This window comes from Tachypleus tridentatus, chromosome 8 (assembly GCF_004210375.1).
Source record: "Tachypleus tridentatus isolate NWPU-2018 chromosome 8, ASM421037v1, whole genome shotgun sequence".
In the NCBI taxonomy this organism is placed as follows: Eukaryota; Metazoa; Arthropoda; class Merostomata; order Xiphosura; family Limulidae; genus Tachypleus; species Tachypleus tridentatus.
This window is the reverse complement of record NC_134832.1, coordinates 144,362,821-144,388,367: the sequence shown is the minus strand read 5'-3', so window position 1 is coordinate 144,388,367 and position 25,547 is coordinate 144,362,821. Positions and strand designations below refer to the sequence as shown.

The following is a 25,547-nucleotide window of genomic DNA, read 5'->3' as shown; positions in this document are numbered from 1 at the left end:
TATAAGTGAACTTAAAGAAATTTAAACAGTTAATATTTGTTTATTTTAAAAAAACTTTATAGCATTACTTCAATTTCTACACATGTATGTGTTTATTAACTTAATTTTCTAGTCAATGTATCTTGAAGATATTCATGCTCTTGAAAGTAGGGGTGCGATATAGGGGAATCGGAGTTGAATACCTGCCCCTATGCCACTTCCTATGAGCCATAATGGTATTTTTCAGGTTTGATTATAGTTGATCCAGCAATTTTTCCAGTTATGAGTAGACATGATGCATAGGGAAGATAAAACTGTAAACACAACTTCCTTATCTAGATGTTATGCAGTATTGGCCTAACGTGGTTGCCTGTGGCTTCCTTATCCAGCTGGTGATGTGTTGTTCTAGAACTGTTTTTTAACCAACTGGTGATGTTATTCTACTGTGTTTTCCTCAAATAGTTGCTTATGGTTTCTTAATGAAGAGGTGATGTTGTACTGTGTTGTCCTATACATATTTTTCATAGCCTCCTTATCCAAATGGTGATGTTCTTGTGCTGTGCAGTCCTACAATGGTTGCCTGTGACTTCTTGTCCAAGAGGTGGTAGTGATGTGCTATGTTATTCTCGGGTGGCTTTATGTGACTTCCTCATCCAAGTGAGGTTTTTCAGTTATTGTCTTAATATAGGGGATCTTATATTCTGATATGGTACATTACCTCTTCTCTTATAAATAATTGTTCTTGTTCAGTGCTGCTATTTATATGCAGTAGTAAATTTTATACATTCAATAAGGCATTTATCTCCCATCAATTGGAATTGATTGATTCCATTGCATTTCTTATGCAAGTAATTGTGCATCAATTCTCCAATAATAATAGTGCTAGTTACTTTCATCAGGTGTTTAACTCCAATTCTACTGAACTCTCACTTCTTGTTTGGCCATATTCATGTTCAGATGTTTTTTGGTGTTCTTCATGTGAATTGTGACTTTAATAGTTTAATTTCTGAAGTGGGCTTTCATCAGCATCATTATTTTTTCTATACATTGAAGAAATAACTTAATTTCTCATTCTGTTTTCCTTGTATTCATACACTTTACATCAAATACTTTTGTTTAATTTTACATATTTCTACAGTGAATCTTGAATTTCATGTTACCACTTCAGGCATTATATCTCAGCCACTATTTTCAAAGACTGTTGGTGGGGGAGACCCATCATTGGCTTTCTCTGACATTATCCATTGTGAGATTGTTTGTTATATGGGTCAAAATTACTTTCTTGAATTTGCTCCTTTAATCCACCTGAACAATTCAAATTTGTTCAGGCCTTTTTGCACTACCTGAGTTTGCCATGTTTTTCCATACTCCTCTTGCAGAATCAGCTAGGCCTAATATGGCATTTTTTAACATGATTTCTCAGGTATGTTATGTTTTATCTAATTCCACATTTTTCTATGATTCCTTATAGCCTTCATATTGACTCATTTTTTTTGTTTTTGGCTCTTACATTATACACACAATTTCATTGAAGTTGGGATTTTCTGGATTGCAATGCAACCTTGTCCCAGATACATTTGTCATTGCTTTCTTTTTGAGATTTCTGTATCTTCTTTTGTGATGTGTTTCTGATCATGCATACATGATTTTGGAATCTTGTGTTATCTGTGAGACAACACTTGACCCTTTCTTCTTTGTTTGCATGTTTGTTGTAGTTAGAGCTACAGTACACCCCTATTCTGTTTTTATCTTGCTCCTTCCTGGAGTTCCTCATCTTGTTGTTTTGTTCAACATTGATAGGCATATTGCCAATAGTATCTTAGACTAACCAGAGGATTGTAGTCCAGTAGGAGCTTTTCAGTATTGTATTGTTATCCTTTGGAAATTTTTCACTACAGTTCCATGGGTTTGCTGGGTTTTGTCAGGGGGATTTGTCTTACTCTTTCTTTCCCCTCCTCTTTTGTCCCTGGTACTTTTTTCCTTCCTCATGATTTGGAATTCTGCCACCAGCCTGCATTTGTTCTAGGCAGTACAAGATTTTCTGTCTCTATGGGCCATTACACCTGTTTGTCCTCTTCCTCCAATCTTTCATTGTGGGCTATTTGTTGTCCTTGTGCCAGTCTGGAGACTGGTAGCATATAGTAAGTTTGTCTTGCCTTATTTTAAAGTTCAATCTGCCCTGTTTTGTTGGGAATTATTTTTGCACCTTAGGGGAACTCCTCTCCAGGTTTATTCACAACAAAGAAGAAAGTTGGGAATGAATATTTGCATATCCCAACAGTTCATCACCTGTTTGATTTATTCTCCATGTGGTGGTTTCTCTGCTTTGCACAGTGCCCTTTGGACTTACTTCAGCTTTCTATGTTTTGCTGGGCATTAAGAGCATTTGTTTGTCATTTATATGCTTTTGCGTTGCATTTTTCACTTTGGTTGAGTGACTACTTTTCACTTGTTCCAAACAGGAGCTTGCCTGTTCTCCTTATCAGCTGCTTTTGGGGATGGCTATAATGGGCTATTAATGAAATTTGAGAACTGTTTACTGTGACCTCTCTGATATTTTGTCCATTTGGGTCCTTTTTGTTTTTCTACACATATCTCAGTTAGGCCTTCCTTTCTCCTGTTTGACTTCATTTGATAGGTTTTTTTAGTTTGATCACAGTTCTTGAAGATTTATTACTTTTGGTGATGTGGTCTTCCATAGTAGTCCTTAACCTCCTAAGCGAGGCTCATATGCTAGCTCTTTTTTGACCTTTTCACAACCAGTGAAATTTTGTAAACTCTTTCTACCCTTCCTCCTGCCTTTGTTACATTGGCATTGATGGTTAGATATGACTCTCATGTTGGTAGGTGTCTCATGGATAACATCCCATCCAAGATGGAGGCATAGGTTGATCAACTAGGAGATTTATGGTTTTTGGTCTGTAGCTGAGAGATATTATCCTATCAACATCCAGGAGCTTCTCACTGTAGGTCATATTTTAGTTCATTTTCTACATCTGGTAGTGATCCATTGTGACTTTTCTTTAGTGATTGCTTATCTCAATCATCAAGTCAGCATCCATTATCCATCTAGCTGTATTCATACTTTGGTTATTAAGCCACGTGCTCTTTCTTCCTCTCACTGTGTGTCATATCATGGGTGCTTTTGATCTTGTCTTGGATTGGATTCCTGTCCAGTCAACACATATTCAATGGATAATCTCTCAATTCTTTTGTTTTGCAGGAGCTTTGATTCCAGTGAGGTACTCCTCACACTGAAGATTTTGCTACATCCATTAACCATAAAGTATCTTGGTTTTAGTGTCCAGTTTCTTGTTTTCTTGCTCTGGCTATCAGTGTTTTTTATTTTGAGCCAGGATTAGACCTACAAATTTGTCTATCTTTCCATTCTTATACTTTTTTGGATGATTTTGTTCATCCTTGACACTTCTTTACTTCTTTTGATATCTCTTTTTTTGGCCATCACAACTGTGGTTTCCCTGGCTTCTCCGTCTCCAACCTTCATGTATTACCTTCCCCATTGTCCTTGTACTTTCTTTTCCACCCTTAATCATTGTTTTTTTATCCAGACCTTCCTGTCCTCTATCTTCACATTTGGTTTTCTGCTGGTCATTGGCAAAGTGATTTGGCTTTTCTTGATGGTTAGCTTCTATTCTGACTTGTTTCATTCACCTTTCCTGCATGGAACTTTCTCAATGCAGAAGGAGTTTGTCCATTCTTGGTTTCTGAGTCCATGGTATCCCTTCATCAAGCCAATGTTCTTAGTCATGTGCATTTTCTCTCATGACTTTTAGATTGAGGGTCTTCTATCTCCTCTTTTTCAGATTTTTGGCTGGTCCTGCTCTACACCTTTTGTGTTTTCCTAATTTTGCAGATATTTACTTCTCCTACACTTTACTTCCAGATTTGTTCCTTCTAGATTTGTTGTCTTCTGCAGTGGGTTGCCTTTCTGGTTGGGGATATTAATGTGGTCCTGCACTGCCTCATTTTGCCTATGTTCAAATCACTTTTTCAGTGCTTCTTGTTTCTCCTTTCTTTATGTTTTCTTGTCTTCTCCTATCCACCAGTGGTCTGTTTATTTGTCATTAATGTTTCATGTACTTTTTATCCTTCTGTTTATCTTCTTTAACACTTTGGTGACTTGTGAGAATAATCCCTCTGTTCAGCTGCTTTCCTTTCCTTTTATTTCACACCTCTGTCCTTGTCTTGATTTGGATAGGATGCTATGACCTATACTTGTTCTTCTTTGTTATATTACTTACATGGCTTCCTTTTGTGGTATCCATTTCTTCCTCATTCACCCTTGACAACCATCCTTTGTTTGTATTTTTTTTTCTCCTTCCTCCTTCACCAGTTGGGTTTGGTTTTAATTTAATTTTAATTGTTTTCTTCCTGTATTCTCAAATGTGTTCTCATCCACTTCAACAATTATTTTTTATCTTTTAATTGGCATTTTATATTTATGATCCCTTGGAAAAAATGTTTCAATCGGACATGTGGACAGCACGCGATATTTGCATTGGATCATGATTTTCTTCCTTTAAGAGCTACTGTTTTCTGCCTGTAGCCATTCTAGAATATCATAATTCAGTGAGATTTTGATTGGTTAAGGTGTTCCTTTTTTTTTTTCTTCTCCATTTTCAGGGTCTATTTTTCCCTTTTATTAATGCTTGTTGTTTGGATCCCACTTCTTGGCAAGTGGTGCCTGACCAGGTATTCTTTAACTGTTCAAACCTATACTGTTAATCTATGTCATTTTATATATTATAATTCCATGGCCACACAGTGCAAACTGCAGAGATGTGGTGCTCCACAAGAACACTTGAGGATTATCCTAATAATTAAATTGCTTCATAAATTTGTTTGTCCTATCTTGTGGATAGCTGCCCATACCTGCTGTGCTTTATATTGAATAAATTGATATGGTCTATTTTTAAAAATATGGTTTTGCACTGTCTTGGGAATTGTCTTTCCTATGGACTCTCCATTATGTTTTATTTACCCCATTTTCTTCTTGTGGAGTTTGGAAAATCTTTACTGCTTTCCAGTTCCAATCCCCTGCGGTGGTAGACTGTGGAGGCATGAGGACAGTGTTTTCAAAAATGGAAGGTTTGGTTCAAAAAACAAACAATCCTCTGAGGTTCAAATTCCCTAGTTTGTAAAAATACTAGTTTTATTTCTGTATTTTTAATCTGGTAAATTGTAGGTACTATGTATATTTGTCTACCCTAGTGTTGTTATTCAGTATTAATCCTTATATTTCAGGCCAGAGAAGACACTTTACAGTATGATGCTTTACAACATGATAAGGTTATTTCACAGTTCAGTGATGATGATAATGATATGGCTGTGAAAAAGGAAAATGAATTTCAAGAAAGTTTCCATCAGATTGATTCTTGGTTAGAAGATACATCTGGTAATTATGAATTTCTTCAAAATAGTGCTGGCTAATCCTGTTGCCATGGGCATTCTTTATTGTGCATGACACAATGTTTTAATAAAGCACCTTTTTATGTTTGTTATATACTAATTAGTATAACATGAAATCTTAACTAATAGTGCATATTTATATAAGTTTTAAATTCTTAATTCTGTAAGACAATATTTTAAAAAATCCTGAATTTCACTTTGTGTGAAAAATGACACATTTTCTGTAAGTATCTTTATTTTATACAGTAACTATAAAATTAAATGTAGATTACTCAGTGTAAATGTTACCATTTCCCAGACAAACTACAGTTTTGATGGTCTTCGACTGTGTTTGTTAACAGACCTATTAAATAAAAAATTGGATCCCTCTTATGACACATGCCTGTCACATTCAGGATTTGTTTGTAGTTCTCTCATGTTTAATTGTATATTACTTATAACCAATAGATGGCCAAAGTTTTTGTTTATCAGATGATGCATTCTATCACATTGTGTTCTGAACAAATAATCATCAATTTCACCTTTAATACAAACTTTGTTTCCATGGGAAGGCTAATGGCTACCTTCGATGAAATTGTAATGGTTCTTGTTGCATAGCTAGAAAGCCAGGAAAATTGTTATTGTTAGAGAAAATTGTCCACTTTTTGCATGTTATAATTCTATGTTCTTTGGTGCATTATTTAATTAAGCAAAAATTATTTTATGTAATGTTACTATTGTATATAAAAAAAACAAAAAACTTTGGTTAAGTGTCATCGATAGTCAACAGCAAAAAAAGAAAAGGAAAGAAGATACTTGGGTAAGTACTTTATTTCTTGTTTTTATGTTGATTCTTTGTTTATTGTTAAAATGTGACAAAGAAGTAAAAATATGGATCTCTTGAGGTTAGGTAAGGTTAGATTGAGTAAAATAAATAATAATATAATAAAATTATTTCTAAAGGTACTCATATGAACAACTCAGAGTAACTCATGGGTAATGTTTACAATTTATAATGGCACAAGTAATAGTTAGAAACAGTTCAAAGGGTAATCAAAAGGACAATAAAACAATATTTTATTATAAATAGAGGTATACTGTTATGAGTTTAAAACCACTTCTGATAAATGAATGTAGTTTCACACTACATTTCAAGTCATTCTAGAAATAAAGAAGAGGATATATATGCAAAAACGGCTCATTTGGGTTGAGAAAATATTTTACGTAGAAGAGCAAACAACGTTTTGACCTTCTTCGGTCAAAACAAATACAGTTGTGGTGTTTATAGTAATAGTTTTAAAATAATTTAAAAGTATCAAAAATAACTACAGTAAAAATAAACTACCCATTTGTGAGTGTTTGGTAAAAAACACAAACTTTTGATATAAAATTATTTAACTGTATAATTCTTAATATGAAGTACTAAAATGGACTAACTACTAATTAGTTAGTGTGGGAGAATTTCTACTTGATATTTCAGACTCCTTTTCAAGAAGTTCTTCTGTTATAAAGAAATAGTTGTACTCACTCTGCAATAACTAGTTGCAGTATTTGATATTAAATATGAGGTTTTTGTATCAGTCGAAATATGCACACGATACATTCCCGGTAAAGTAGGCTTTTTTCAGTACTGGTGAGTGGTTTTCTCAATGCTTCGTCAGATATTAAAGCTAAAATATGAACGATGTTTCTCAAAACACTGAGTTATGGTGGACTTTCACAATTAAAATATTCATACTAGTTCTTATTATAGACCAAATACTTTATTTATTCTCTGGATACACTTGGGTAAAATTGTGCATGTCACAGCTTTGTACATAGTACTATTCAACATTTAATTAAACTAGTTTTTATCAATGTATAGCAATAAATATAGTTAATAAATGAAATGTTAATATTATAAAAGTTTTAATATTTTGATTTCAGAAAGAAATATTTAAATAAACTGTTGGTCTTTATTTTTTGTATAATGCAACACTGGTATCCTCTAACTTGCAAATTTCAGGTGATGTTTCTATTTCTGTTTGAGCCTCTAAGTTTTAATGCAAATTACAAACTTGTGCATATTACTTATACATAAACCAGAAAGTCAAACTCACATGCCATACCATCTTCTAAAATACTGTGTTTAAAAAATATGATTAAGTCTTTCTGATATTTGCTGTTCCAATATTTATAAGAAATAGAAGGAAAATATTTTAATTTGATGATTTATGTTTAATGCCAGGTTATTCTCATGATAACTTTACAATTATTTGGCTATTTCAGTTTAGTTTGACCAGCTAAAGGAATTATTTTAAACCATGTATAGCTTAGTTTGAAGGCTGTTTAAATTATAATAATTATAGGATATTGTATGTTTTGTGCATTTTATTATTTTGTGTTCTGTATTGATAATTTTATTTTTAGATGTAAAGACTGGCATAAACAAGTGTTGTAGGAATAAGTTTCATGGTTTTCATGATTTAACACAAGAGAATTCTCAACCAGCAACCAGTGAGTCTCAGAGGTCAAACACCAGTGATATGTTTGAAAAAAATAATTCAGGAAGAAATAATCTAAAACAATATGAAATATCCTACACTGGGGAAAAACCATATTGTTGTGGAATCTGTGGAAAAGGATTTGTTTGTAAAAGTTATCTTAGGAAACACGAAAAGATACACTGTATGGAGAAACCGTACAGATGTGTAGCATGTGGCAAGGAATTTGTTAAAAATCACAACCTAAAAGTACATCAGAGAATTCACACTGGGCAGAAACCATACACTTGTGGAATCTGTGAAAAAAGATTTGTAAAAAATTATAACCTAAAAATGCATCAGAGAATACACACTGGTGAGAAACCATATAATTGTTTCATGTGTGGGAAAGATTTTAGAACAAAAAGTGAACTAAATATACATCAGAGAACACACACTGGGGAAAAACCATTTAGATGTGTTGTTTGTGGAAAAGAATTTGGAAGAAATACTGACCTAAAACTGCATGAAAGAACACACACTGGAGAGAAACCATACAGTTGTGGCGTCTGTGGCAAAGAATATGGAAGAAAATGTAACTTAATAATACACCAGAGGACACACACTGGTGAGAAACCATACAGTTGTGTTGCATGTGGCAAAAAATTTATCAGTAATTGCAAGTTAAAAATACATCAAAGAATTCACACTGGTGAGAAACCTTACAGTTGTGTAGTGTGTGGTAAAGAATTTGGAAGAAGTGGCGACTTAAAAATACATCAGAGAGTTCATACTGGTGAGAAACCATACAGCTGTGAAATTTGTGGAAAAGAATTTGGAAATAATTGTAATCTAAAAATGCATTTACAGTTGCACACTGGAGAGAAACCATACAGCTGTATGGTATGTGGCAAAGATTTTGTAAGCAAAAATTACCTTAAAAAACATGAGATTGTTCATACTGTAGAAAAACCATACAACTGTGTAGTGTGTGGCAAGAAATTTCATAGGAGTATTAACTTAAAAGATCATGAGAGAATACACACTGGGGAAAAACCATACAGTTGTGTAATATGTGGCAAAGAATTTGTAAGTAATAGCAGCTTAAGAAAACATGAAAAGAAACACAGCAGGGAAAGATTAGAGATAGGAGTGTGGGTCAAAAATATTTTGTAGTGAATTTTATTATTAATTTGTGTCACTATATCTAAAAAGAGGCATTGTTTGAGAAAATTAGTAGTAATATTAACATTAAGGAATAAGAAAGATATATTAAGAATAAAGACAAAACACAGAAATGTGAAGTGTGTGCAGTTTTAATGTCTGTTACAGGTAATTTTAATAGTTCTTTTGTCAGTAAACCTTATTAGTAAGAGAGGAAATAGTTACAGATGTGTTTAGCATCTGAGGAAGAAATGAGCAGCACTAGGGCCTGAACCACCAGATGATTAGAAGCTGTGTGGAATCTGTGGATTAGAATTTCAGTTATATTACTTCTTATAGCTTCCAGTTGCCTAAACTGACTGATTAAAGTAAGCTTCATTTGAAGGATTCATCCATAACATATTTTCATTTTCAGCTATACTGATTATTTGAATAGACTTCAGCCGGGGATGACAATCCATTCACCTAGTATATGTGGAATAATGCCTGAACTGTCCTCAAATCTGGGATTATTATTCTCTCACTTGATCTTCTAGTCTTCTAACAGTTATGTTGATGTAAGCTTCCCTGTGTGTTATGCGTAATGTTATTAATTATTGGTACGTGAATGTTGAGAAAAATGAATACGATCTTTAACCCTAAAAAATTATTAATTCTTAATAGAGGTGTGGTGTTATTTATGAATTCTGTTGCCTGTAATGTAACATTTACTTGGGCTTGACTGAGAAATCACTTAAAAGAATAGTAATCTTATGTTCAAGGATTGTTGTGCATGCTCTAGGTGAAAGTGATGTGGTTCCAACTGTTAAAAGTAATAATTAAAGCTATCTTGCAGGTGAAAGAGATGGTTTTAGTCCTTCAAAGTAAGCCTAGAAAAAAATAAAAAAACGAATGAATTTTTATTTTCCATTTAGGTAATTGAATTTTTATTTATACTTTCAGGTTATACAGAAGTTTATGCTTAGAATAAAATAAGAAATAAAGATAAGACATGGTTGGGAAGTGTTATTTCGAAAGACATATATGAAGTATTAATGTATAGAATACATATAATATTAAATACAAACTTGTAAGTGTTCTGTGTTTGGATAGGAAATACTTGTTTAGAAAATTACTATTTTTTTACTGCTTTGGTTTTATACTTAATGGAGAATGGTTGTACACATTTTACAAAAATTAGGCTTACTCTTTGATGTTAACAGACCACATGTTCACAACATGAAAGGTTTTCGGCATGCATCAGTTTTATAGCTTAACTTTTGTAATTGTTTATGAGTTTGTTATATATGTCTCATTTTTATGTCTGAAATATCATTTAGGATTAGAAAGACATTTTTCACTTTCAATGTTACTCTCTCATTTTAAATCAATTTTTTGACATACTCTGCTACTTAGAATGAGAAAGCTACATTCATCTGATAGCAACAGAAAGTAAAATTATTTATTTCACTTTTACTTTATAAACCACCAAAAGAATTGTCATATTACTTACATTAAAGTTTAATTTCCTTCTTGTATGTGTTTTATAAGTTATAGTAATCAAGGATGTCTCTGTATATTGTTTTGTATAAGTGTGTTTAACATTAAACTCCAAAGTGATGATAACCTGCTAAACTTTAATTAATATTATTTCATTAATAAAAGGTCTCATGTGTATCTCCCTAAATTTGAGAAATAATTATATTAATATACAATACATCTCAATGACTGTATATTTGTTTGTCATCATATACAGCTATGTAATCATCTGTAATATAATGAGCTTCTAGTTGAAAAAGGTTTCGAATCCTGACAATGTTTAATTAACCTTGGTACTTTTCTTTGAATGTATTATGCATAAAATTGAAGAAATAACATAAGTAAACCTGCAAACATAGCATTACTGCTAGTAGTCTGTGTTAAATTCAACATGTGTCAAATTCAATATGTTCTTACTTTTATGGCAGAGACAATGAATCAAGACGTAGTTTAACTATTGTTGGTTTTAATTTAAGGAGTTACGCAAACTAACTTGATCTGAAACCAGAAAAGCAATTAAACTTTTTTAGTTTTAGATGGATAACTTGTATAAACTAACTTGGCCTAGAACTAATGCAACAATTAAACTTTGTTGTTATTAGTTGAAGATGTTATGCAAACAAAATTTAGTTCCATGACACTCCCACTAAAGTAACTAAACTGTTATTTTCAGTTAAAGAATTTGTGTAAACTCCTCTGTTCTAGAATTAGGAAAGTAACAAAACTTATGTTAATTTTAATTGAATAATTTATGTGAACTAACTTGAACTCAGAATAATACTCCTTTAGTTAATTGTGACACACAGATGTTTGCATAAAAGTTCAGTGCTACATGTAAATCACTAAGGCAATGCCTGTTTGATGATTTTAACACCCACTTTCAAGGTCGAGGGTGTATTAAGATCATGAACTTGACTGAAATCCTTCAGACTTACTACACTTCCAGATTTGACAAAAGTAATGTAATAAAATATAGCCTTCTAAAGCTCTTGAGTTAAAATTAAGGAAAACAAGGAACCTTTTGGTATGGCTGTGTTGTCTTAGCCATTATACTGAACTAAACTCTAAAAAAACACCTCAAAACCAGCCCTTATCATTCTCATATTTATCAGACATACCCTTAAACTCTCATAAATTAACTACATCCATCATAACTGAAAGCAATTATTTCCAGAAGCTAACTAACTTGCTAGAAAAATAAAACTGGCTAAGCTGAAGGTTGTCCATATCCTGCCAAATTTTATATTTATGTTCACTAGTTTTACCCTTCTTACCATTAAATATGACAAAAGATTATTATCAACACTATGAATTCCCTTATCAATCTTAAACACCTCAATCAAATTCCCTCTAATTCTTTCTTTTTCAAAATAAAACACGTTCAGAGATCGTAACCTGACATGTTAAGATATCCTTGAATGATTCAAGTGTTATATGAAGAACTCTACCACCCTTGTAATGTTGGGTGCCCTCATGTTTCTTAACCTGTCCTTGTGTGATAACTTTTGTATCTCTAGTATCATTCTAGTACCTCTCCTCTGAACCATTTCCAACAATTCAATGCCCTTTCTGAGGTAAGGAGACCAAGACTGAGCACAGTACTCGAAATATGGCCTAACTAATGATCAATACAATAGTATTTATAACTTCTTTGTATTAAGTCATCCCTTATGTAATGTCCAGTTTTAGGTTCAGAAAAATAGAAAGGATTTAAAAGGCTTTTAATATTATTTAATCAATAAAATATGTTCTATTATTATGAATTGCTTCCTACCAACAATCCTTAAGCTTCTAAATGCCACTTCTATAAAATTATTCAGTATTGGAGGAAAAGAATGTAGAGACAGTAGTTCTGACGTCTTTATGTGTTCCAAGCTCTTTTTCATTCAAGATAGTTCTGTAAACTTTGGAATAGATGATAATCAGATGGGGCAAGGTCTGGAGAATAAGGAGGATGTGGAAGTTTTCTTAGTCTGGCACTTCAGTCTTTTCAGATGTGATCCTTGCTGTATGGAGCTGTGCGTTATTCTGGTGTAACACGACCCCTTATCAAAGCAAGCCTCTTTTCTTTCAGTGCAATATTGAAGCACCCTAACTATTGACAATAGAAGTCTGATGAAATTGTTACATTAAGTAGCAGTAACTCAAAGTGGATCACACCAACAATATCCCACCAATTGCTTAACAAGACTTTCCAAGGCTGGAGGTCCATTTTGGACTGGGCTTTAGCCAGTTTACCCGCACTGAGCCATTGTCTGCAGCACTTAACATTTTTATAATATATATATTTTTCATCTCCAGGCACTAACCTGTCCAAAAAAGATTGGCTTCTATCAAATCATGGGGGACCCATTTTCCAAGTTTTGACACCTTTCCCAGCTGTTGCAGATGATGGTGAACTGTTAAATGGGTCGAATTAAGCTTCTGTGCTAGTTCTTCGACTGTTACAGCACAATCTTCATCAAGTGCAGCCAGCAGCAAGTCATTAAACTCAACAGGATGGCATGAATGTGGCACATCACTTAAGTTGCAGTCACCTGATCTGAACTTCTGAAACCACTTTAGACATTTTCTTTCATTGAGATATTCTGCACCATAAATACCTTAAATGTTTCGTGTAGTTTCTGCTGCACTATTGCCTTTTTTAAACTCAAAGCATTATATGCCAAATGTGTTTCTCAGACACATCCATCTTCATAAAGGTTTATTTGATTAATGATCTGAGAAAGTGGAGTTGGATTAGTTTATTTTATTTGTCTGAACATTTTTATATACGTCTTATTACACATTTTAGTCATTAAATCCTTCTGCAAAGACAGAAATGATGATACACTTTATGTATTAACTTTTTAGATATTACTTATGGGATGACCTGATACTTGTATCTAATATTTCTTTAGATATAACCTAACATCCTAGTTTCCCTCCCATTAGCAATAGCACAATGCTTGAATGGTTTAAAACGCTGGTCAAGCAGAAAATCAAGATCATTTTCTTTCGTAATGCTTTTATGACAAAATTTTACTGATATTTTAATTTGTGATATCTATCTGACAATTCTTTACCATAATATAAAACAAATCAGTATTCTGATATGATACCTTAGCTCATCTTGTTTAATAGCTTTGCTTATTCAGTGCTGCCCTTTATATGGTGCACAATTTTCACTTTATACTAGCTTTGATATTTCCACCTACCCCCATGTTTACACGTGGTACAGCAGTGCTGTTGCATGCGAATGCCCTCGACCAATGGAATTGTGACACACTCTTCTGTCACAGCTGGCTCCCTCTGTATTGCCCTTTGAGGTGAATTCCTGTAAGTGGTGAGGGGACATACCAAAAAATGTTCTGTACTTTCAGTTTACCTCCTTTGGGATCTAAATATCCACCCACGTGTTTGCCGTGCGTGGTGACACGTAAAGGAGAGGAGAGGATGCTGGTGGTTGAGAGATCCATCTCCAACACCACTTTGGCCTTGAATTCCTGTAGACGGGTGGCCTTGTCGTGGCCTCCCCAGTGTTGGACGCTCTCAGTAGATATTGTGGACATTGTATCTGATGTTGGTGTTCGGGTATAGTGCTCACAAAGCCCTGGCATTGCTACAGTGTCCTTGTTTGGCATTGTTGTGCGTCCCTTTTTAGGACTCCATGGTGGGTGGGGCTAGTGGACACTGAAATGCATTGCCTTTGTTATGGATACCCCATTTATAAACATACAAATAAAAATGAAAAAAAAATTGAAAAAATGACCACATGGATGACTGTTGTACAGTTATCATCACAGTCAGATTCTGTACCTTGGTTTCTAACTATACATTCCTTATCCGAGAAATCCTTAGGGCAGATGCTTTCCTTTTTTATTCAAAAGGGATTAGTGGGGCTTGCTGGCTCCCCAAGTCACTAAAGATGTTATGCTCTGGAGATATTTTGGTGGAAACATTTTCACCTCAACATACCAAACTCCTCTTTAAATCGAAGACCATTTGCGATATACCCATCACGTTACTCCCCATGCAACTTTGAACTGTTCCAGAGGAGTTAAAGTTAAGATAAATTTAAAGAATATTCCCAAGTTGGAGATCGCCAAGGCATTTCTGCAATGCTCCAAATCTCCATTAACAAAGAAGGAATTATGATTGCCTGATAATGTTATGATATTTAAGTTTACATCATCACGTCCTCCTGCCACAGTCAAAGCAGGTTATCTGAACTGTAAGGTAGAGCCATACATTCCCAAACCTCTCAGATGTTTCCAGTGTCAACAGTTGGGTCACTCAAAAACATGATGTCATGGTTTTTTAACATGTGCTCATTGTGAGTGTAAACTGGAACCACATTGTGTTAACAGTAGTGATCCACACCCCTCTTACTCTATTTCTTGCTCTAAATGGGTGGAGGAGAAATAGGTGCAATGTTTGAAGACAGAGGCTCGGAAATTATTGTCCCCTACTCTATCTTGGACATACCCTGCTGCACTCCATTTCACTGCTTTAGTTGGAGTGCAAACAGATCTCTCTGTGCTTCGAGCAGAGTCATTTGCAAATTATCTGAAGTCTTTTGCCCTCCATGATTAAAAGAGTTGACGAATCTACGTTTACTTCTATCTCTGTTCCTGTCACTCCTTCCAGTGACTGCCTAGTTAAACTTCTTTTGGCTTTGGGTTTTTCCTCGGGTCTATCCTCTTTGGCAGCCCCAAAAAGTAAAACGATTATTCGTTTACGTCCTCTATGTTCACAGGTCGACCTGTTTACTCGACCTTGGACAGTATCCATGGAGGTCAAAAGACCTTCATCCAATAAAGAAAAAACGTGGCCCAAAACAGAAGGACTCCCCACCCCATCTCCTTCACACAAATAAATATGCTACTTTGATAAATGGAACTGTTGGGGTTTTCATTCGAATATTAATTACATTAAGGATTTGATTTATTCTTACCATTCTGTGTGTTTCTCCTTACAAGAAACTTTCTGAAACCTGCCAGTACAATCGTCCTTTAGCAGTTTCATTTGTACAAAAATGACAGGTTGTGTGATGGACGAGTGCATGGATGGGTGGCACTGCTGGTTGATCAGCACTAGCTCACCTTGTCTTTAGCACTTGATACACCTTGGAGGCTGTAACCATTTGTGTTTCCTTGGGTTGTACCGTCACTATTTGTTTTCTCTACCTTTCTCCTGAAGATATCTAAGATCAGTTTGACCTTGATGCCCTTACTGAGCAGTTACACCTCCCTTTTTAATTCTAGGGGATTTTAATGGACACAATCCTCTCTGAGGTGGTGCTGGGAGGGTTCATTCCATAGAGCATCTGCTGTTGGATCACAACCTATCTCTCTTCAGTACTGGTTCTTATATTTATTTCCATGCTCCTAGTCAGTCTTTTACTGCTATTAATCCCTGTCTGTTCCCCTTCACTCTCCTTTTACTTTTCTTGGAGGATTGACAGTAACCCATAGGGCAGTGATCATTTTCCTATCATTTTGAGAGAGACTGGCTGTGGTCAGTGCCACTCGATCCAGGAGCCATGGTGGAAGTTGGACAAGATTAATTGGCCCTCTTTCACTGCTTTCTCAGAACTTGATCCTTCTATTGTCAATAAGCTATCAATAGATGACTGCATAGCAGCAGTTTCTGGTATATTATCCAGGTAGCTGCACACTGTATTCTTAAAACCTCGACACTTTTTACACAGTATCTTTGTCCATGGTGAATGAAATCTTGCCTGTCACATGGCACAGAAGACCCAAAACCGGGTTTGGGATATCTTTTGTATCCCGCACCTTTAAACTGCGTTTATTTTCAGCAGGTTTGTGCATATGTTCAGCGGGTCAGACGTCAAAGCTAGAAGGAACCTTGGATTAAATACCTCTAGCATCTCTTCTACCACCACTTCCAAAGTCATATGGGGCAAGATTCTAAAGGTCAGTGGACAGTATACTTCTGCCCCTTTTCGATCTTGCTCTCTGATGGCCAGGAATTTGCTGATGCCTAGAATATTCTTGATACTCTTGGCAAAAGCTTTTATCGTGCAACCAGCACTTCTGCTTCATCCCCTACCTTCTTAGTCATCAAGATACGTGCAAAGCAATTGCCTTTTTACTTTTTGGCTGATTGTCTCTGTGACTATAATCACTCCTTTTTGCTAGTGGAACTCAAACGTTTTCTTCATTGGTCTGGCAGTATATCAGTCAGACCTGATGATATATTTTATTGCAAGATGCTGCACAATCTCTTTCCTGCCTCTCTTGCTATTCTTCTGGCTCTTTTAAACCCAATCTGGCATGAGAATGCTTGATGCCCTGCTATTTTACTCCCATTTCCTTACCCTGGGAAGGATCCCAAGAATCTTTCAAACTGTTATCCAGTTGCTTTCACGAGCTGTCACTGAGAGATCTTAGAGAGGAGGGTTAATGCTCATCTTGTTTGGTTCCTCAATCAAACAACCTCCTCTCGCTCACCCAGTGTGGGTTCCAACGACGGTGCTCCACCTGATTGACTTGAAACGCCAATTAGGGAAGCCTTTCTCAAGCGACAACATCTTATTTCTGTGTTTTTTACCTTGAGAAAGCTTATGATAAAACGTGAAAGTATGGCATCTTGCGAGACATCCACTCGTACGGGTTGTGTAGCCATTTACCCATTTTTATTAAACATTTTTAATGGACTGGCAATTCCAAGTCTGTATGGGTTTAACACTTTCCTATTCTTTCTCACAGGTACTTGGAGCCCCTCAGGGCTGTGTCTTGAATGTTGCACTTTTAATTATAAAGATTAACACTATCAGTGGACAACTCCCTCTTCAGTTGTAAATGGTTTCTGTGTCGACAACATATGCACTCATGCAGTACACGAACTATAGCTCGCTGACATTGCAGTTGAGTCTTTCTCCTCTGGTACTATCACTGTCATGCTGTTCCATATGTGGACTATGATCCTGTATTCAAGGTTCGGCTCTGTGCCAATTGGTATTCGGCTTGGAGTGAATAACATGATAACAAGATTTTACAGATCAAACCTTCTATTGCTCCTTGGCCATCTTGCTTCTGTTAGGATCAGAAGGAGGAAGTTGTCTTGGCTGAGGTCACAGGTTTTAACTCCTTGCTTTCTTTTATCTGGGACTGATGCATCAATGTGTGGTCTGTGTGACATTCAAGTCACAATAGCCCACATTTTACTGTCCAACTCGGCTGTGTTTTTAAATTTTTAAGGGTTATTGGCCTTTTTAAATCTCTTAAGTTTTTAATTTGAAAATTGGACTTTGTTTTGTTATAGCATGATTTCCTTTTGTGTATTTTAATAATTTTACTTTTTTTTTAGTTTTCTACCAATTGTTTGGTGTAGTTAGCCTAGTTGCTTTGTGCCAATAAATGCTGGATAACCAACCAACCAACCCTTTGTATTATTGAACCCAATCTTCATTTTTCGATTTGGCACACTAGAGTGCAGACATGTAACATTCGCTTATGTATATTTCTATTTTTCAAAGATTTTATAAAACAACTATTTTGTTCAATCCAGCTTATTAATTTTTCTTATATTCATTAACTTGATAATGTTAATTGATCTGAAAATTTTCACTGTCAGAATGATTTATGAATTCACAATTTGAAGTTAGAATGACAATTATTGTTTTTACTACTATAACTTAATGAATCAACGGGCAGTGTCTCTGGTTTTGGGCTTCACTCATTTTGCTGAGGAGGTTTCAGTCTTAGTCTACTGTGATTTGGAATCTATGTTGCAGCCTACTGTGTCTCCTGACCCAAGACCATACTTTTAAGATTTCCTGGAGAACTTTGTCAGAATGACAGGTACATTGATAGTCTGTTCCTACCTCCTTCCTTTGCAATGTAATCCTAGATCACATCTGTGGATGCTCCAAGACCTCCTCCTTCCTTCCTTCCTCTATATGGTGTCCGAGGTATGTTACTTTTGTGTGTATCCCACGTTTTATGATTCCTTTCCTTCCCTCCTGCGTGACACTTCTTCCCCTGATTGCCTTGTTTTCTCAGTTTCTCTAGATATCAATATATGTTCCAGGATCAGCATGTTTTGTCCACCTTATGCCTCTTATTTCTATGCTTTGACATATCACCATTGGAATTTTCCTTTTCTAGATTTGCAGAACTTAGAGCCTTTTGGGGAATCTGACCCTGATACCACTGTTGGATGCTCCCAGGCCTAAGTTCACCTCTGTTTGACCCTTACTAACCAGGGACATTACGTCTCCTTTATCCATCTCCTATTCAAGGCCATTCATCGTTATTCTGAGGGATTCTGGTGGACACTCAATCTTTCCTGTTTTCAACATGTGCATGCTTGTCTTCTTCTGCCTTTTCTTTCCAAAATGTTCTCTGCTGTTGAGATATTCTGAGTAGACGAATTTTTTAGCTCACGTTCACATGCCTACTTCTTTTTTGTTTCACCTTCATATGACTTCATTTTTATGCCACTCTGTGGAGATCTTCCTGATTCACTAGAGTTCTTGGCCCAGCATGGCCAGGTGGTTAGGGTGCTCAACTCGTAATCTTAGGGTTGCACGTTCTAATCCACATCTTACCGAGCATGGTAACCATTTCAATTGTAGTTATAAAGTCATGGTCAACCCCACTTTTCATTGCAAAAAAGTAGTCCAAGAGTTGGGAGTGAGTAGTGACAACTAGTTGCCTGCCTTCTAATATTGCCACTAAATTAGGGACAGTTAGTGCAGAGAGTCTGTGTAGTTTGCAGAAAGCTCAAACCAATCAATATTTGGAGTCTCGAGTGGAAACTGCTCCTCAACAATCTTCCATTTTAATCTCTCGTCTTTTATAGCATTTGCCTGCTTCTCCTCTTGTATATTATCCTTCTCCTATTTGCCTTACCCCAGGCTTCCTGCCAATAACAGTATTGGTAGCTATACTACCAGTTGTGGCACATTTGACCAGGTTTGTTCACCTATAGGGTGCTTCAAGTGTTATGTGAAGGACTCTACTTTTGTTTTCTAACCCTTTCTCGTTTATCTAAACGTCACATTCCTTTCCATTCTCCTTAGGATTACTCTCCTACCAGCATCTTTCTGAAGTGGTCAGATATTCTACACAAAGACACTTAAACACATCAGTTACCTCTCTCAAGGGTTCTATTCCCAGTTGATTTTAGTTCCAAATTAGACAAGGAACTAGCATCCTGTCGTAGATTTCTCCAGTATCAAATATTTTATCGATTTTACTCACTTCACATTGGAATCTTTTCTTACTCTTCAGCGAGCATTTAATACAGCTCTTTAGATGACAAAGATGTCTTGAATGCTTACGTTCATTCCTTATTTCTCTGAGCTCCATACATAACCTTATTTTGTCCACAAAGGTTGAGTTTATCAATTCCATAGTCTTCTGCTGGGTCTAATTTTTGCACTCTATGTATTCTGTTGGGTGGTCAGGGCCTTTGTTCTCTTCCTTCATTTTCACAGCCTGCAGTTTCTCCATTATATGGAAGACAGGTTGCATTTAGCTCCATCCTAACAAACATCTCACATGCACACACATTTAGTTTTCCAAAAGGCTGCTCACGTTTGAGAAGTCCTTTCTCATCAAAACTCAATATCTCGTCAATTTCAGAGTATTCTTCAACACCTATTTCAGTCTGGCTCAGCCTTCTCCTCTTTGATTGAGATCCATAAAACTATTAGTTCTCAAAAGGTCAATCTCTACTCCTCTTACAGCACACAAGGGTATATCTTTTATGGGAATTTGGGCTTCCCCAGAATCCCTCATATCCTTTTAGTAGTGCTTACACATATATTCTTTAATGGGTTTTGTGTAATAAATGGAATCTGGCTCGAGATTCTCTGGATTCTGTTATCTTTCTCTCTTCCTCACTACATATCAATTTAGTCTTATGGCTGAACAGGGACAACACCATGACTGGTGTTCTGCTCTCCTGTCATGCATTGCATCTTTTTACAAGTGATTCTCTTATGGGTTGGAGACTTTTATGAATTCCTAGGAATCACAGGCCAATAGTCGTTGATACAATAAGCTCGACTCATCAACAGCCTGAAACTACTTGCTCTTTGTCAAGCTTTGGTTTCCAACCTATGGAATGAGGCAAATTAGTCATGATTTGTTCTGACAATTAAACCATTTGATCTTGCAACAATCAACAAGAATCCATTCACGTTTGTTTTGTTTTGTTATGTTAGAACTCCTCTTCTGGGTATATTCATATCATGTACACATACTGGTTCATTATACTCTGAGTAATCAAATCATGTTGTGAACCACTTTTATCTTTCCAACAAGCTCTTCCCCATGGAATGCTCCTCAAATATCAGGCGTTTCAGTAGTTGTGCACTCAATGGACTACTCCACTTTTGGATGCATTTGTCACCTGTATCAATTCGAAACTACCCCTTTTCTGTTTTCTGGTTTTACATCCTTTGGCTTTGGAGGAAGCTGCCTTCAGTCAGGATAATTCAAACACTTACTTTTATGCCTATTCTTCTGTCTGCATCATACTTTGGATTTTATTGTTTTATCTAAACCATTCCATGTTGAGTTCTTCTCTTAGCCCCTTCCTGTCTGCTAAAACATAGTTTTCAGTCTTTACCACCCTTCAGGCATCCTCACCACTACCATTTACACTTTCTTGCTTCTTCCTTAGGCAACCTCTATCGTCTGTGTTCCATAATACTATTTCCACATTATGGCTTCATGCATGACATTTATCTGGTCCCTTGCAAGTTTATCCAGAATCTTGACACATGTAGCATTCTTTCTTTTCCAGTCAGTCCATCCTTCGTCCTTAATGGTTTATCACAGAAAATGACATTTTCTGCTTTTGGTCACTGTGCCATAGCTACCTCCATTCCCATTCTATTGTTCCTTATGTCTCAGAATTTTTTACTTGACTTTTTGACAATGGTTCTTTTGTGTAGTTAATATTGCTTGTTATCAGGCAACTTTATTCCATACCTTCCATTTTTACCCATTTTTGTAGAGTTTTCTCCTTTCCTCTGTTTCACCCCTTTCTATTGCTTTGTCCCCTTAATCCTATGCTCCTTTCAGATTGGGACCTCATTGTCATTCTACATACCCTTATTTAACCTCTTTTCAAACTCCTGATTACCTGTTGCTTATACCACCTGTACTTGAAAACCTATTTTTTGCTCCTTTATGCCCGTGATCATAACCAGACAGACATTTTTGCCCTCAGCGTTTCATATATCCTTTATCATTACGCTTATGTTCTGTAACCAAATTGCAGTTTTCTCCCAAGACATCATTAACTTGTGGAGGTGACATCACGTTTGCATCTATTTCCCTCCCTTCTTTATCCCATTTGTATTCCTGATTTGTCTTCTTGGTTCTGTTCATGCTATCTGTTGCCAGCATAACTTCCTTATGTGACTCCTATTCCCATCTGTTTCTCCATTGGAACTCTTCCTCCATCCGAAACATTTCTACTGTCACCCTTACAGATTGGATTCACCAATTTATTTGGGTGGCTTATTCATTCTTGTATACTGATGCCCGTCCTATTCTCACTCTCTCCATGGCTACCCACTTCCATTGTTCATTGGGAAAGAGCATCTAGACTGGCATGTGGATCACACTACACACTTTCGCCAAGTAACTGTTTCATCCTCATTGGGATACGAAATACTGCTCGTTGAGTTTCCACACACACACACACACACACACACACACACACACACACACACACACACACACACACACACACACACACGTTCAACAGTGAATTGGTGAAGTATTTTTTATATTTTTTAATTTCCATTACATTAGCACATTTTACTCATTGTATTTTGCTCTGTGGCGAGTGGTTGATACTTGTCTAGATATACTAATCTAAAAATCTACACTGTACGGGCATTAAGGTCTATAATGCTCACTGTTGAGATGAAGTGTTGCACAAGTCCATTAGAGTTTTTCTTGTGATGTTTTGCTTCATGATTTAAGCCCTTCCTAGACTCTGCTCACTCAAAATCTACCATAGCTAAAACCATGTTGAGATAGCTACCTATCCCTCTAATCCTGTTTGAATAAATTGGGATTGGCTTATTTTTAAAAATAGGGTTTTATGGTAACCCATTGCACTTTACCCAGTGTTGTGTTTTTCCAGATTCCTTACCGCATTGCCCCCCCCCTGAGTATAGTGTGGGAGTGCCTAGCTGCTGAATTGGTAGTCAGTTATCACTGCGAAAAGCTATTATGTGAGAAGAGGAAATTATCTGTTAGAAGTACATTTTTAGTGTAGGAAAATGTTAAATTTCATTAACACGAGTTTAAATATGCACAGCGATAAAGAAATATGGGATATTGTAAACAAATGAATTGATAAAACAAAGAATATCAGAAATGGAAGATTTAATTACAAGTTAACAATTTTAACTATACAGAGGTACGTACAACAGATTCAATTTTAGGTTATTTTCAAATGCTACGAGAAATAAGTAATATACTTTTATAAAACTAGATGTATGAAATATGAAGAAAAGTTGTGTACATTTAGTGAATATATAAGAGAAGTTATAGAACGACACTTGACCGAGAAATTAAATTTATACATTAAATATAAACTAAGATGCATTCTAGAAAGTATTGGGAACCCACTGTTTATCTTATCTACCTGAACAGATGCAACTGTAGCAGAAAGAGAGGTATGAGGAAGTTTATGTTAACTTCCTTAAAGACAGAGAACAAACACTGTAAGAAGATTCAGAAATGAAACCAGATATTCTTGGCAGAACTTTGATCACAGGGAAAGTGAGGAGAAATACATGCAAACATGTGATCACTTTAAAGCTTTTGTCCGGAAGCAGAAAGAAGAAGCAACTTTCATTCTGGCAGTCTAGGCAGGGCACATTTATGTAAACTCACTATACAACCAACATCAAGACATGACAATGGTAGGAAGGGGAAGGTAAGCACTGTGGGTTAACTGCAATATAAAACCAGGCACTGTCTGGAATTTTTCATCCATTCCATAGTGGAAGAATCCCTACCGCCCATGTACAAGGAATTACGTTGGCTGGCTCTTCAGTAATTCAACACAAGACCAACTGGATACTGACATCTGTGTTGCAGTAGGATGGGGAAAGCCAAGTATAAGGGTGAACTGCAGTAGCAGGTTTGTCTGGTCCAAACCAGGTAACATTGGGTATATAATTTCCGGTCCACAGTAGGAGGATAGTACACACCATTCCCCTACTCTCACCTGATATGAAGCAATCACACTCAGGAAAAAGTCCCAATTGCCCACCACCTCAGTGGCCAGGAATGGGTAATTGGCAAGGAGTCTCATAATCCACTCAAAGTTTGTTTTTTGAATTTCGCGCAAAGCTATACGATGGCTATCTGCGCTAGCCGTCCCTAATTCTGCAGTGTGAGACCAGAGGGAAGGCAGCTAATCATCACCATCCACTGCTAACTCTTGTGCTATTCTTTTACCAACGAATAGTGGGATTGACCGTCACATTATAACACCCCCACGGCTGAAAGGGCGAGCATGTTTGGTGCGAACGGGATTTGAACCCGCAACTCTCAGATTACGAGTCGAACAGGCCCCACTCAAAGAGAGGAGGGAATACAGTAAGGGGTACAAAGGAATGCAATACCTTAATACTGTACAATGAGTAACCACAAAATCCCTGTTTTGAAATACAGGTTGGTTCCAATTTATCCAGCTAAGGCCAGAGATGGGCAGCAATCCCATCACTGTTTTGCGCATTACAGTCCGAGAGTTGGTACAGTCTGAAACATACCTTATTTACGATGTAATATACTGTGAGAAAACCTTGGGCGTTTTTGTGGAACATCCAAAATCGTTAGTGAGCATTATAGACCTTAAAAGTTACCCAGCGTGGATTTAAAGTTAAGTATACCAAGACAGGCACCACTTTACACTGAATGGGATACAGATATTCAGAAATAAGTCACTGTGTAGGAAAGATATACAGAAAAGCCTTATTCAGGATCAGTAAGTGAAGTAGAATGGCAATGGAAGGAAGTTATTTCAAAGAAAAGATAGTCAGATGATGAAGATAATGTGTGATGGCAGTATATAAGACATTCAACATGATAGCCTGCATGAACTTCTTTAACTAATGATGGAAGTAAGCAGCCAATTACATGTGGCGGATTTGGCGATAGGAGACCTAACAGTTTATATGAATCTACATCATATAAGGCATATGCTTATTGGATGAGCTGCTGTAACCATTCTTTAAGGGTACTTAGAATATTTTTGAAAGTAAGAAATTCTTTGAAACAAATAGACAGTATCATAAATTGTGAAAATAGGTACTGTGGGCCAAGTAACGATGAACTTCAGGAATTGTACATAGAAAATGATTAGGAAAAGAATAGGAATGTAAGTGACAGATGGAAGGGAAGGAAATGTGAAATAAGGAAAAAAGCATGAGTAGGATAATGAAGAATATGAGTGGTGGAAAGAATACAAGAAGCACCAATGGCAAACACATCGAATATTCTGTGGCCACATACAAAAAGAAAAAATATTACCTAAGTGTAAGATGGTACAAAAGATGAAATGTATAAAGAGCGAAAGGATAAGGGTTTAGAAAACAACATTCTGACTACAAAGGTTACAAAAAGAATGAAAGAGCGAAAAAAGGACAGAAGAAGAGGAGATAATGGAAAAACCCAAAAGTATTGGATAGAGCTGCCCTGTAGCCAATAATGCTTGAAATCTATAAGTCATAGATGAACAGCCAGGTAAAAATGTTGAAAGATAGGAGATAAAAGAATGGGAAAGGCAAAAAGCATGATAGAATAAGAGCTACTTTTGAGGATAACAAAGATGGAGGAAGAATGAACAGAATAAGAAAAGGAGGTTACACGGAAAGAGGGTGTAAAAATTCTTGGAAGGAAGTGGACAATACTACTGGCTGGAAGAGAGGGAGTGAGGAATGGAGAATTTTCAGTAGAAAATATCATAGCTGGACCAGTAAATGCAGAGCAAGAAAAGAGTTATATGCAGTATCTTGAATCA

At 36.1% G+C, this 25,547-nt stretch overlaps 1 protein-coding gene across 1 annotated transcript in view; it reads left to right on the top strand.

Annotated features, from left to right (window-relative positions):
• LOC143224036 (uncharacterized) overlaps positions 1–10,726 on the top strand; it is a 46,069-nt gene extending 35,343 nt beyond the window's left edge. Inside the window, exons 9-10 of the mRNA XM_076452499.1 lie at positions 5,245–5,395; positions 7,798–10,726. Of these exons, the coding sequence (XP_076308614.1) occupies positions 5,245–5,395; positions 7,798–9,026 (1,380 nt within the window). The 3' untranslated portion in view covers positions 9,027–10,726. The remainder of the gene's footprint in view (positions 1–5,244; positions 5,396–7,797) is intronic.
• The last annotated feature ends 14,821 nt before the right edge of the window (positions 10,727–25,547 follow it).